Source organism: Stegodyphus dumicola, chromosome 6 (genome assembly GCF_044657685.1).
Source record: "Stegodyphus dumicola isolate Sdum_Otavi_A_Nest chromosome 6, ASM4465768v1".
Taxonomy (NCBI): domain Eukaryota; kingdom Metazoa; phylum Arthropoda; class Arachnida; order Araneae; family Eresidae; genus Stegodyphus; species Stegodyphus dumicola.
Window position 1 is genome coordinate 219,834,703 of NC_140773.1, and position 14,480 is coordinate 219,849,182.

At 33.7% G+C, this 14,480-nt stretch overlaps 2 protein-coding genes across 2 annotated transcripts in view; one reads left to right on the forward strand and one right to left on the reverse strand.

The window, feature by feature from the left end:
* LOC118184170 (solute carrier family 35 member G1-like) overlaps positions 1 to 14,480 on the forward strand; it is a 167,799-nt gene that overhangs the window by 47,575 nt on the left and 105,744 nt on the right. The gene's annotated exons all lie outside the window — the stretch shown is intronic.
* LOC118203039 (solute carrier family 35 member G1-like) lies at positions 1,577 to 12,665 on the reverse strand. Its single transcript, XM_035375283.2, has 2 exons — positions 12,541 to 12,665; positions 1,577 to 2,864 (listed from the first exon to the last, which is right to left on the reverse strand). Exon 2 carries the CDS (start codon positions 2,824 to 2,826, stop codon positions 1,753 to 1,755), a length of 1,074 nt encoding a protein of 357 aa, XP_035231174.1. The 5' UTR covers positions 2,827 to 2,864; positions 12,541 to 12,665; the 3' UTR covers positions 1,577 to 1,752.

The window sequence follows — 14,480 nt, forward strand, 5'->3', positions numbered from 1 at the left end:
AGCTTTGATACCCACTTTTCAATACATAGTAGGATACAAACTTTTCAGTACACAGTACGTTATACATTTTTTAATACACAGTATGAAACGCATACTTTTCAGCGCACGGTGGTTTGCTTTCTTCATCAGTATTCACATTTTTGCGACTTTCTTTTTATTTTTCAATATTTGAGACTTTTAAATAAAGGAATATATCGTTAAAATGATGAAAATCTAAGAAAAAGTCAAAATGAAATTTTTTTATAAAAATATTTTCAACGTTTCTTATTTAAATTTTCTTTTCTCGAAGCCATCTTTTGCAGAATTTTAGATTAGGTCAGGGCTTTATTTCTAAAATTAAAAACCCTGCGGAAGACCGTCAGGAAACAGGAACAAGAATAAATAACTGAATAAAATGACTATAAAATAATTAATAACTCGTGATTAAAGTAATTAAATAATCAATGATTAGGATAAATATATAATGAAAATATAAAGAAATAATTAAAAATTTAACAAGTTATTAATAAATGGTAAATAGTTAAATAATAAAATTAAGTACTGGACCTTGACTTATTTGGCTTTCAGGCTGGAATTTAAATTTCACACAAAAACCAAGCTCAACCGGTCTCCGGTTGAATTTAATCTCTCAATATAATATAATACTTCAAGGGATAATAGAAATTAGAAACCATTCTTTTTCCAGCACACCAATGAGAAACGTCAAAATGATTAAAGCATCGCTGTTGAGATTAGAGAGAATGCCATAAACAGTAACAGAACATAGAGAGTATTTTAATCTATTATGTGTTGGTATAAAAACAAAAAGAGAAGAGTCTAACATTTTCTGACTATGATCTCCTGTCAATCAAATTCTAGCTGTCAAACAGAATGTGACATAGGAACAAATTTTATCCGAATCCGAGGGTTAGCTGAGAGAGGAACAAAAAAACAAGTGACTCTTTTCATCCCCATTCTTTGGTTTTAAAAAGTCTGCAGGTGCTTTTTTCTCTGGAAAGACACTAGCGTTGAAACGATAAATTTAACCCGTGTAATAAATAAATTCATTGTACTTTTTGGAGAATAAACTAGTGGAGACTTTTCTTTCCTTAAAAGTCTCGACCTTCGTATAGGGGTTTGTTTCCCAAGGAAAGGCAGATATGTATTGAGAAGTTAGAATCGTTTTTAATATAGTTTTTAAAAATACAATTTTCGAGATCAAATTTCTGCTAAATTTCTTGTTCAGTTACATAAAAAAAGTACCAGAGCTCTCTTATTTAAGGCTCCGGTGCTCTTTGGCTAAAATTAGAATGTATCGCAAAAACTAAGAAGTACAGGAGCCGGGCTTCGGCGGAATTTAAGCTCTGGATTAGGATTATTAAATTGCAGAATATACTTCACTAAAAGAGGGATAGCATCTTGGATATGATGAGGATTTACCATAATAAAATTCATAATTCAATTTTATAAAATAAATTAATGTTTCTCAATAATATGCTTTTTTGAAACAATTATTTTGCAGATTTATAATTTTGATGGTGCCAAAGGTATTGTCAAACTTAAGTGCCACAATAAATAAATAAACACATCGTTTTGATTTTCATTTTTTAATATTGAATAATTCCCTGAAGTCAAAATGAGAGTTTTGGCCATTACAGATAACCAGAATGCACCGCATAAATAGTCTTTTTCTCATAGTTATGACAGCAACGTTTGATGAATATTTTTGAAATAATCATTTAAGTAACTATCAGTAATAATAAATAATATTCGTCATAGCAATAAATATTTCAGTTTTTTCCTTAGTCTTGCATCTTCTGGCATTTCTTGGATCCATTTCCTAGTACTAATAAGTATTATGCAAGCAATAACAATTAGTCCACCTCCCACAGTGTAAAGACTTGGAATGGTGTTGAAAAATATTACATCGCATGCAATACCGATGACAATATCCAAAGCCGATTTCATTACGCTTATAATACTTACAATTTCAGTCTGTATTGCTAATATGAGTCCACATTGTCCTAGGAAACCAAAGATCGCAATCATCATAATTAGCAGAGGATCGTGACCACAGCGGGGTAAAGAATAGAATGATAAAGCACCTGTTATTATTGCAATTTCGAAGATCCCCACGAAACTAAAGAAAATAAGATCTACTGAAAAGTGAATTTCCCTTAGTCTTCGAACTAGTACAAAGGTTGCGGCCAAGCAGATAACACCGCCAACGCCAGAGGCCAAACCTATTATGTAATTTGTATCGAATAGCACACCATCTCTTTTCTTCATGAGATCAGGTAATTGAATGGAGAGAATCACTCCACAAACTGTTAAAACTATAGCAAATGTCTGGATTATTCCACACGGTTCCTTTAGATATAACCTGGCAGTTATTCCCACTACAGCTGGCATAGTTGACAGTATAATGGCTGCTTCAGCCAGTGGAAGATACCTGGAGGACATCAGGTTCAAATAGAGAGCTGTCGCACCCAAAATTGCTCGAATTGTTAAAGATAAGCGAAGTCCTTTCGGTCCTAAAACATTCTTTTTGTAGTATACAGCAATAGGTATGTTGCCAAATAAGACTCCAATTTTTCTAATGAGTGATAACTCTCCTGGACTTATATAGTAGACTTTTTTAACACAGACGGACGACAATGTAATGAAAATGCTGCTCATTAAAATATAAAAGAAGCCCAGAAAAGGTTTGTAATTTATTTTGCAGCCATTTTCATTTTTGTTTTCTTTGTGATCACGAGTTGATAGCTTGTCACTGGTTATACTTTCTCTTGACAAGGTAGCCACTTGACGGACATTGGCTATGTAGTACGTCTTTTTGCGAAGCATGATAAAATATACCTTTAAGTTATCTTTTAAAAAGTCTCCTGAAAAAGAAAATTTTAGATAAGAAGAGAGTTGTGCATTAGTATTTGCAGTTATAATAATTCCATATACTTATATATACTTATACTAAATAATACGCATTTATTACAATTATATGCATTTATAATCTACATTACTAATAATATGTATTTTAAATTATATGTATATATGAGTATATTTGATAGCACGTATATTTGAAGACGACAGCATTTTAACAAGGTCAGGATAACCGAAATATTTCAATCAAAATTTCAAGAAAATTTTCAATTAAAAAAACTTTTTTTTTAAATTTTAGCACGGTGATCCACTATGGTAAAAGCAGAAAACTGCTCTTTCTTGGCAAAGCACCTCATCGGCTTTGTGGCATCAAATCAGTAATAAGTTAGCTATTCTCAGTTATTTCATCACTTTGTAGTTATTTTGAATATGTTGTTGCGTGCGTAGGAGTTCCTAATATATTGAATGCCCAAGTCCGATAATAGGTTAATAAAAATGCATTTTTATCAAAAGAAATATTCCAGAAATCTGGAATTCTCCACAGAAATATTACAACAAGTGTTTACAGTCTCACACACAGTATAATCAGTAGTTACATTTAAAACTAGTACTAAACGCGAAGTTATGCAAAGCGCATTTAAAGAGAAAGCTAACTCAGATTTATCTCAGTTCACGCGGAACTACAACTCGCAACAACAATAACTAAGCAACTGGGAACTCAAATACTCTGTCTTTGGCCTTTTATACGTAGGTTGATCCAAAAAAAAGTTTACAAGCAGAAGCATTTGAAACGTAATAATTGTGGAGCGAATATTTCCACCCAGGGTGGTTGACAGACGGCGCTAGTTGTCCTACAGCGGTTCTACGAGTAAGTAGCGTCAGTACGCAGACACTTAAGAGCGACAGTAATGGCACGACCTCTAGAAAAGTGGTCTCGCATAGAGGTGCGAGCCGTAATTCGATTCTTATGGGCCAAGAATGTGGCCGCATCCGAAATTCACAGACAAATCGTTAAGGTATACGGGGACAAAGCAATGAGTAGACAACAGGTAGCGAAATGGTGTCGTTCTTATCAAGCGGGCAGGGAGCATGTGGAAAACCGCAATATGGAAGCGAGCGGCCGTCCAAGTTCTTCAAGAACGGATATCAACACGGCTCGTGTTGAAGAAATCATCCAAAGGGATCGACGAGTAACCGTGCGTGAGATTGCCTCAGAGTTGGACCTGAGTTATGGTAACGTTCAGCGTATCGTAATCGATTAGTTGCGATCCAAATTTTGTGCCCGCTGGGTTCCACGTGCGTTGTTCGCGGAACATAAGGCCACTCGAATGATGTGCAGCCTTACATTTCTTCAGCGATACCATTCAGACGGCCAACACGTCATTGATCGCATCGTTACCGGTGATGAAACATGGCTTCATCACTTCACCCCCACATCCAAAAGAGTCACGATGGAGTGGAAACACGCTGGATCACCGACGAGGAAGAAGTTTAAGGTCACACCCTCTGCCGGTAAAGTGATGGCAACTGTTTTCTGGGATACGACTGGTGTTATCCTAATCGAGTATTTGGAGCGTGGCCATACCATTAAGGCCGATCGTTATTGTGCTACCTTAACGAAATTGCGTAAAGCCATCCGACGCAAACGGCCTGGATTACTGAGCAAAGGCGTCATTCTTCTGCATGACAATGCCAGGCCCCATATAGCTCGCCAGACTCAGGAATTGCTGCAAAGGTTCAAGTGGGAGGTCTGGAATCACCCCCCATACATCCCCGATTTGGCTACAAGTGACTATTCCATTTTTCCGGCGTTGAAGTGATACTTATCCGGAACACGGTTCACCTCAGACGATGCAGTGAAAACAAAACAGCTGCCGAGAAATGGCTCAATGAGCAGGTCTCTGATTGCTACCAAGACGGGATAAACAAGTTGGTCGAACGTTCAGACAAATGCCTAAACAGGTTTGGCGACTATGTGGATAAGTGAAGGCCAAATGTGTCTCTTGATTCCCATTTGTATCTTGTTTCTATTGTTAATAAATACTTTTTCATTTGCCTTGTAAACTTTTTTTTGGATCACCCCTCGTAGTTTTCAACCGGCCGTTGGGTTATTTTCTGCTCCTCAAAATTACTAGAAAGAAATAAGAGTGTGGAATTACGGTTACAGCTAACATAGCAGTCAATTACATTTATTCAATTTCAATACATATTAAGGTGATACAACTCTGGTGACAGGACAACTTCCGGCCTCAGGTTATTGCCAATCGGAATTAAGTGCCGTCCTGCATAAATTCAATCTACAATGTTTCGACTCCACAGAGCAGGGGCAGACAAGGCAGCACCAGAACGGTCCCTGTCGAGCCTTACCAACACCAGCTCTAGGAGGTGTTGGCCTTACAACGTCCAGAGTACCCTTAGGCCTTCTGTGAAGACTGATTTTATGCCCTCGTGTTTAAGACTGTCTAAGTACAAATCCTAGCCAGTACTTCCCAGGAGTTCTCCTGGGTCAACACCCGAGGGGAATCAAGGTAATACAGGGACTAGACCCAAATGTCGCCAAATGTTCGCCAAACATGGCGACATTTGGCGATTTTTTGCCAAATTCGGCGATAAAATAAGTCGCCTAAACCGTTGTCAGCTTGGCAATATCTCACCCCAGTACCGAGATACTCAATGTTAAATGCCCCTGTATTCCTACTTTTCCTGCATAGCTTTCTCTTAAAATTTGTCTCGCGCTACATTACACAGAAAAATACAACAATTTTACTTATAATTCTACTAAAATTACCTATCTAAGTACAAAATTCGTAACAATATGAATAAATATCAATAATTTTTCTGAATATCTGAAAGGACATTTGCCTTGAATTCTTATTAGTTCAAGCTATCCTATCCTGCGTCTTTTTCAATAATGCTTGCATGTATGTGATGTTCTGTTAAGGATGTGTTATAATAGAAGGACAGAAAAAGAAAAAAAATAATATTTTTGAAAAATTTTTTGTGTGGAATTTATTTTTAACCTGCTTTGAGAAAACTCTGTAGCATCTATTTTATTTCGCCTAGTTTCTAATTTTTAAATTTATCCAAAATTTGCAATTTTTTAAAATTTTATTAAAGATAAATTTTCCTTTAAGTCGTTATACAGTCATGAAATCGCAGCAATTAATAACACTATTCAGATATCTTTCTCACTTAATTCTCTTTGTCTTGACATGAGGCACGGTGCATATGTCGAGATAAAGGTCTTCTGGAGAAGATTTCGGCATATAAGATACTTTCGCATTCCACAATTTGGAGCGATTTCTGTGAAAAATGAGATGCAACTTAGACAGATGATTCTCGTATGCTTTACCTAAAGGGCTGACCAGTTCTCAGCCCCTTTTCGTTTTTCACTCAACATTATATTATAGTTATTCCAAACATATAAACGCATATTTTAATTTCTTTCAATTCTCTCTCTCTCTCTTTGTGTGGGTGGGTGTGTAGTGATTTCCTATTATCGTGAGACTCTTTTGCGCAGGTCTTTTTTCCTGTTTCTCCGAAATCACCAATTTTATTACATCCCCTTCCGACAAGGCGTATAAGGAGGAGTCGATATGACCGCTCCCGAAATGTGAAGTAAAATAAATTTAGTTGAAGAAAGGTATATTAAGGAGAAATATATTTAAAATATCTACGATCTGAAAATATTTGAGCAAATGAAGCCGATGCTGTATTTAAAAAGGGAGAGAAACGCTGTAGGTTTAAATAATTATATGTATATAATTATATACATATAATTATATACATATAATTATATGTTTCAAAAGAATAAAAATAAATAGTAAAAAATTTGGTTTTCTACTCTCAATTTACCTTTTTACTTCCTTGTACGAAGTAAAAAGGAAGTATTGTAATCGCGAAAAGTTTCAGGCAACATATTTCAACGAAAATATCCATTTTGATCGCTATCGAATGCAATTTAACGATGTTTTTGCCTGATATCTGTGCGTAAGGACAGAATAAAAGACACCTTTCCTCCAAAAAAAATATATATATATATATATATATATAACTGCTTTAAAATTAATTCTGAAGAGAATTTTTCGTGGCGTCTGTACGAACGTATGTACGTACTTTACTCTTGTATGTTTATAAATTGTACATTTTTTGCTTTAAAAAATGATTGAATTATGTTGTTTTTAATCTTCCGGTTAAGGTTTTTATGCCTTTCATAATTCTGGAAGCAATATTTGAACAATTATCAACAATTTAAAAGCTGTTTAAGTGCGGTTAAGTTTTAAATAACATGGCGGACATATTTGTTTACATTTGAAACAGCAGAATTGTAGATTTGTTGTAGATTTGTAGACTAAGCTTCGCAACACAAAAATAACGCCTTCATTTATTATTGCGAATTAAATCATGCTTAATGCTTTCTGGAATTTTTTCGAGAAAATAAGTGTTTAAGATTTACTTCGTAATTTTTAATGCAGATATTTTGAGTTTTTATGCATTTTTGCCTTGTCGCGAAGTGAGAGCTGAATTAATTGAATGAGAAATACTAAATCGTCTGTGAAAAACGATTTCTTTTCTGTTTATTTTGCTTAATTTCTTTCATACATCGTTTTAGCTTTATTATAGTACTTGAATAGAACATGTGGCAACGATAATTCTTCAAATGATATAAATTTTGTGCATTCAGAGTGTCGTTATAGTAAACAAATATAGTGAATTTTAAAGAGTGCATTTATTCTATTGTGATTTATGCGCTGTCGACGAAGTAGATTTAATTAAATCCAATCAATTTAAATGCAATTCAAGAAAAAATGCGTATAATTTAATATTCCGTACAAGGAAGTCCTGTGGTGTACACATAAGATTTTTTTTATTTTAATTCTAGTCTTTTACTTGCTAATTTCTCAAAATTCCACTTGTTTAAATTTCTTTTTAGAGTAATTCACAACATTTGGTTTTACTTTTGGTTTTCACTTTTACGCTTGTCTACATGGATGACGAAACACGAATTGAATAATTGAAGAGTTAGGTTTGGAGGCAACTTCCCCTTTGATAAGTTTGTCTCCTGCCTGCTCAACAATTATTCACTTATGCATTTTATAAATTTTTTAGGATTAAAAATTTTTTTGAGTTATATATTTATTCATGAATTTTGATACTTGCACTTGATTTACATATGCTTTCAGAATTTAAATGATATTGTAGATTAGTTGGCATTAATAAGTAATCATTTATTTGTTTGCATTGAATTTCATTAATTAAAATTTAATTAACTTTTTACGAATAGAGAATGTTTGTTAAATTCATATAATTATATGTATATAGACAAAATAGTAAAATACCTAGAACCAAATCCACAAAGACATGAAATTCAAAACCCGTAAAATTCCAAAATCTCCTAATAAAAATGAAAAAAAAAAAATCCCCATTAACTAAGTGTATAATGCATAACATATATATGTTATATTTTACTGTGTAGTCCTGATAGCTGAGTGGAAAAGGCAAGAAGAAAATGTTGACAAAACTAATTTCGGCGAATTACCATCTTTATTTTTAGGCACATCAAGATCATTTCTTTGTAGACGATATACGTTTTGATCATAAGCAGATACAATAATTTCTATATACACGTTACGTCATCTTAGATAAAGAAAAAAGGAGGGCATAGTAGCGTAGAGATGTTTTCATAGTAGAAGTTAGGAAAAGGAATGATGTAGGTGCTTGAGAAGCAGTTATTATACCAGATAGATGCATATGCGCTGCTAAACTATGATTAGTTAATTTTAGGTTTTAGTTCCTTTTTTCAAGCAGCGATATGAACTTGGAAAGATCTCGAATTTAGGAGAACAGATGAATTTAGGGGGGGAACACAAATTTAGAATAGTCAATTTTGAGGTTTCCGATTATTTGGACGCATAGCCGTCGTATTTTATTATACCTTACACACACCACACACACACACACACATATATATATATATATGTATATATATAATCATAAGAATGAAAGGGGAATAACAGTGAGTTGATAGTTCTTAATAGTCTTAATAGTAGAGTCTTAATAATCCTTCCTTACGTTTGTTTATATATATATATATATCATTATTCATTACTTTCTCCTAAGCTTTGTATTCTAGCTCTTGTTTTTAGCTTTCTTCTAGTTTCTCTTTTAAGAGAAACTGTACTCTGTGAACCACTTGAAATTACAACAAAAACTGTAGGTCGCAATTAATTGAAATATAAACCTATGACAGCGATACTAGAAAATTTGAGAAACACTGGTTCAATATATTCAGTTACCGAAAATTCTCTAAAGGGACTATTAAACGCTTTTGGTGTGCTGTGACTTTAGATATTTTAGGGTGATGAATTTAATATTTAAGAAATATTGTGATATTCACAAAATGTCGGAAAATTTGTACGACGATTATGAGACTTAATGAGTTTGATTGGTGAAGTTACTAACCTAATGATTACTACTGTTAAAATAACTCACCTAGGAATTAAATCTTAAAATAACTTATCTAGTAATACAGGATACAGGAAAAGTAATTCAACTTTCCTTCACATTCTTCCAGGCCTAGAACTTGCATTAAAAATACAGACGTGTTTAAAAGATTTTATGATTTTCATAACTCTTCTTTTTTTTATATATTTAAAAAAATTTCACACATACGGTCCAATTTTTGTAAACAGGAAAGAAATAATAAGCTCTTTGTTACGTTTTGTGATACGCGAAACTATTGCAATGCTGTAATCTTCCATATGTTAAGAATTTAGTTTATTTTCAACTAATTTAGTTTTCAGTCCAAAGGGGCTTTGTCTCTGAGGGAATATTGTTTTCGTTTTGGCATTTTGCTTTGAAATCTTTAAAAGGCTGAATGACTTTTCAAACTGTTGCCGCAAAATATTATCGCCCTGCATTATATTTGAATAAATTAAACAATGAAGAATCTGCATAAAATGCATGTTTCTCGCATTGCGATAAAACAACGGTACCTAGAGCCATCGAATTTTGAATGACGTCATCCTACTGCGAATAGGGGCATGTGGAAGACCATATTTGAAATTTGAATTTGTTTTATTATCGATTTCATATTTTGTAAAACTTTAACGAATTTTTGATTAACAAACTCAAGGATTTCAAAGCGAGCCATGGCAACGTTTTACAGAAAAAACATTTTTATCTCCAGCGCGTGAGACTGTGTATCGAAAATTCTAAAGATATGCTCAATTAAAAATTATTTTGCGATATTGCTCTTAAGCTGGATTTTATGGTTTAAGCGCAAAGAACATGATATTTAATAAATAAAGGTAACACACAAAACGTTAAATAATTCTTTGAGCGTAATATAAAATCTGAAAGCTTTCAGAATTTATTTTTTATGATTTTTCTGTGTTTTTAATTTTTTTCTTTAATCATTAAAATTTCTATTCATGGAATGAAACGAGAAACTTATTGCTTTTCAACTTTCAACTTGAATTAAACGTAAAAATTGATTTTAACCCTGCGGAAAGTCGCACCAAGGAAAGTTACTAGAGTGGGCGCGTGGGTTATCACATACCCCAATATTTAAAATACAATAAAAACAGTATTATTTAGTTTGTAAGGTCCCTCACTTGAAATTCTAAGTTAATGCTGGAAGTGAGGAACCTAGGAACTGATAAGCGAATAATCGCTAGAGTTCGAAGACAGGAAACAACAAGAGAGAAGGGTAAATAACCCTTTATTATTTCTATAAGATTTCACAAAACTCCGCCTGGGAGTGAACAAATAAAGTCCGCACTTTGGACTTGAACTTAAAAGACTAAGAATTAAACTAAAACTAAGATTAACTAACTAAGTATAGCCAAAGATATCAAGGTACAATGAGAGTTGGCCCCTTAACCTATTTTACTACGAAGCTTAGCAAGGGCCTAAGTACGGCCGAGCGTATAACAGCTTTGAGAGAGAGAGTGGCCAAAAAGGCAGACGCGCGTAGTTCAGAAACTCTGTTTCTCTCTCTGTCTCGGTAAGTAACTTCGTGGTTTAAAACCGCTCCTTTTCATTAAATATTCAGCAAATTTCAAAACTACGTTCTGGCCGGAAGTAGTAAGTTGAAGTTAAGAATTTGACAGGAAAGGAACTTTAACTTAAAATTTAACTGTTAATAAAATTAACATAATCCTTACAAGTTTTAAAACTTTTTTTTGTTCTCGTGTATTATAAATAAGTGAATAATAATTGGGTTTCAAAAAAATTAATTTCCGAAATATTCTTAGGGTTAAAATTAAGATAAATGAAAATAATAAAAAAATAAACATCATGCCTCTAAGTTTCATAACATCTCTAATACACCATGCTTATTTTATTTCTTCACACTTTGAACGAAATACATTCATGTGTTCTTGACACAGAATATTTTCACATTTTAAACATTGCATTTACTTTCTTCTGTCCTTGGCGCGAGGGCAAAAAATTTATCACATCTTTCATACTTAGTTGTTTCGAATTTCATGTATTCGTTTTAATTCTTCGTCGAAACTTCTGCTTTTGTTTTGCATGCAATACGTCAATTTCTTGGAAAAGTGTTAATCTCTGATCTTTGTTCAATACTTTTTTTCATTAATTGTAATGCTAAGTCCTTCAAAAACAGACTTCTGTTTCTGGTTGGTGGATTAGCAGTTGAATGTAATATAATTCAAGCATTTATTACAGCAACATTCACAGTGCAGGAAAGAAAATTACCATTGGCTACCTCCTTGTTATTCAGGCAATTGAATAATTGGCTGACATTTCATCCCCCATATCCACTGCTCCTTTAGTCGTATTATTAAAACATATAATTCCTGACGTTTTATTTTCTCTAATAGTATCATCTATAGTATGATCTTTATATAATGTTGAAAGCATAAGAACAGTTTTCCCTTTTTAGGAACATCAGGAATTAATGTTTTATCTTTTTGGAAAAAATTTTTTTACATTGTAGAAAATATTCTTAGTTTCATATTCAGTTTCCGAAATGCAATTTTCATCGCTTTCAAATATTTCTAATAAATCTCACATGCGTTGCATCTCCAGTATATAGGGACTCATTCTTTTTACCATAATGCAGTTAGAAATTTTCAAGAATTTAATGTCAAGTGCTTTAAAATCACTTGCGACTAGAAATATTTACTGTTACACTCTAGAAATAAATTTCTGAACTACATATTCAGTCAGAAAAACACTTACACGGACAGGTGCGTGGGGTGTGTCATACCTCAGTTCCAACAAAATACCGATAAATCTTTTTCTGAAACACACAGGCAAAGAAAAAGCTGTTCTTAAAGTCAACCTCAACTAGAAACTCAGCTACTGAAAGCATCACAGAATTTCAGTTTCACAAGTTTAGGAATATTCCACTTTTATGTGGGGTTGGGGTATGATACACCCCACGCGCCTTCCCACGGGTTAATGACATAAAAATGTAAAATTAAGAACATGGCAATATATATTATAAAATCTTTCGCTTTATTACTAGTTATAAACATGATTTTAATGAAGATATCATCCACACTAGCGAAGAAGTCAAGTTAGTAAATTTTACTTTATTTTCCTCAGAAAGAAACAAATGTTTCAAATAACTGGAATTGCAGATATCAAGAGTGGAATAATAATTAGAGCTCTGATTATAAAATTAATTATAAAATATATGATACTTACATATATTTCAGGTGATCAGAGAAACACATCTGTGTCTATTTATCATGTAAAGGGTACTCAAGTTCTTGTGCAGGATTTCAGAGCATAATTCTACGAGACAGGAAGGAGAATAAAAAAAATCTGCGTTTTGAGCACCTACATCTTGTTTAACGTCAAGAAATATAAAAAATGCTTAAATCATCTTAACCTACTTACGTTGCAAAAATTCTCAAATGTGTTGTTTTTGAGCAAAACAGCTGAATAATGTTAAAAACAATGACGGTGTAATGTCGTTCACTTATTAACACTGAAAAATAGTCCGAAACTGCTTTAGGTATATTTAATGCTTATATTTTATTTCTTAGAAATGCAAAACATAGTCACTCGCGGAAAGCAAATAAGAATAAGCAAAAATTCGCGAAAGAATGTAAAGAAAGCTTTCCTGGTGCTCTATTCTCAACTTAAGACCAACTCCACATGTTATCAAGAACATATTTCATATCCAATTTTTAAATATGAAATACCTTCTTTTTACCCACAGTGCCGCCAATCAGTAAAACTCTATCAAACAGCCGCACGTCAAAATCCACTCTTAAATTCTTGGAAAAAACCAAACAAGAAACGAGCATAAAAGCCACGCCCTTCACTAATCTCCTTATGTATCAACCACAGATTTTTGCTCTTTTGGACTTTTAAATAGCGGGTTGTCCAAGCATCGACCTACAACTCGCCTTGGACTTTGGAAAGGTGTTCGAGAGGAATGGGATAAAATATATCTTGTGATACTGCAAAATGCTTTATTGTCTTGGAAATTACAGTGTAGAGACATTAGATTAGTGGAAGCAGGAGAGATGTAAAATGAGCAACGCCCTCGCCGGGAATCGAACCACGGGCCTCTGGAATACACGCCCAGCGTACTGACTACTACACTACCAAGGCATGCTGAGATGGCGGGAGAAATACCTTTTAGACTCCCCCTTTTAAAAGGCGACTGGAGGACCCAATCGCCAAACCCTGGGTGTGGAGAATCATCATCCACCACTCTTTTTAGTTCGGGCACCACTGTAGAGACATTAAGTTAATTGGAAGCAGGAAAGATGAAAAATGAGCAACGCCCTCGCCGGGAATCGAACCACAGACCTCTAGAATACACGACCAGCGTGCTGACTACTACGTTACCAAGGCATGCTAAGATGGCGGGAGAAATACCTTATAACGGTATAGAAAGATGGTGAAGAGTTATCAAGTAGAACATTTAAAGTACAGAATTTTAAGTAACGTATTTCTTTTTCTCTAAATACAATGACAATAGTCTAAAACGTGTGCAGAGAGCCACTGTAATCTTTAATACAGAGGAAGGCGCGTCTAAATTGTAAGACTTTAGAAATTCTCCTTTATGGTTCGAATTCAAAAGCAGATGATAAATTCGATTTAAAGATATTTAAACTTTAGACGAAACCTGAGATTTTTTTCCGTCAATGATCTTCATATCGTATTATATTGTTAAATCACCATAGGACAGTAGATAACAGGAGCCTGCCGAAATTATCGCTTGCAGAAAAGTAGCGAATAAAAAAAAAAAAAAAAAAAAAAAAAAAAAAACAAGGAGAAAACCGGCGGCATAAGTACAACTCATGGGCCCCTTCGCCCTCCCTCCCTCCCCAAAAAAAACAACGCTGATGTGACCACCATACAATGCATTTTTTCATATGAACACCATATGATATGAACCGAGGTTTATTAAATCATACACATTTTTTGCTGAACTCCATTTAAACTTCTTTTCGCGAATTATTCTAGTTGAAAATGACGTTAAAAATTGTAAACTGAAATTAAATATCCTGGTCAATTTTTGGGATACGATAGTCAAACTTCTTATATTTTTATTTTTTCATAGCGAGCATAAAACTTTCCCATATATAAATATAAGAATTCATACAATGTTCTTTGCATACTTGTTT

Bases quoted from the DNA above. Each gene is read 5' to 3' on its own strand.
- LOC118203039 (XM_035375283.2), bottom strand. From the start codon at position 2,826: ATGCTTCGCAAAAAGACGTACTACATAGCCAATGTCCGTCAAGTGGCT.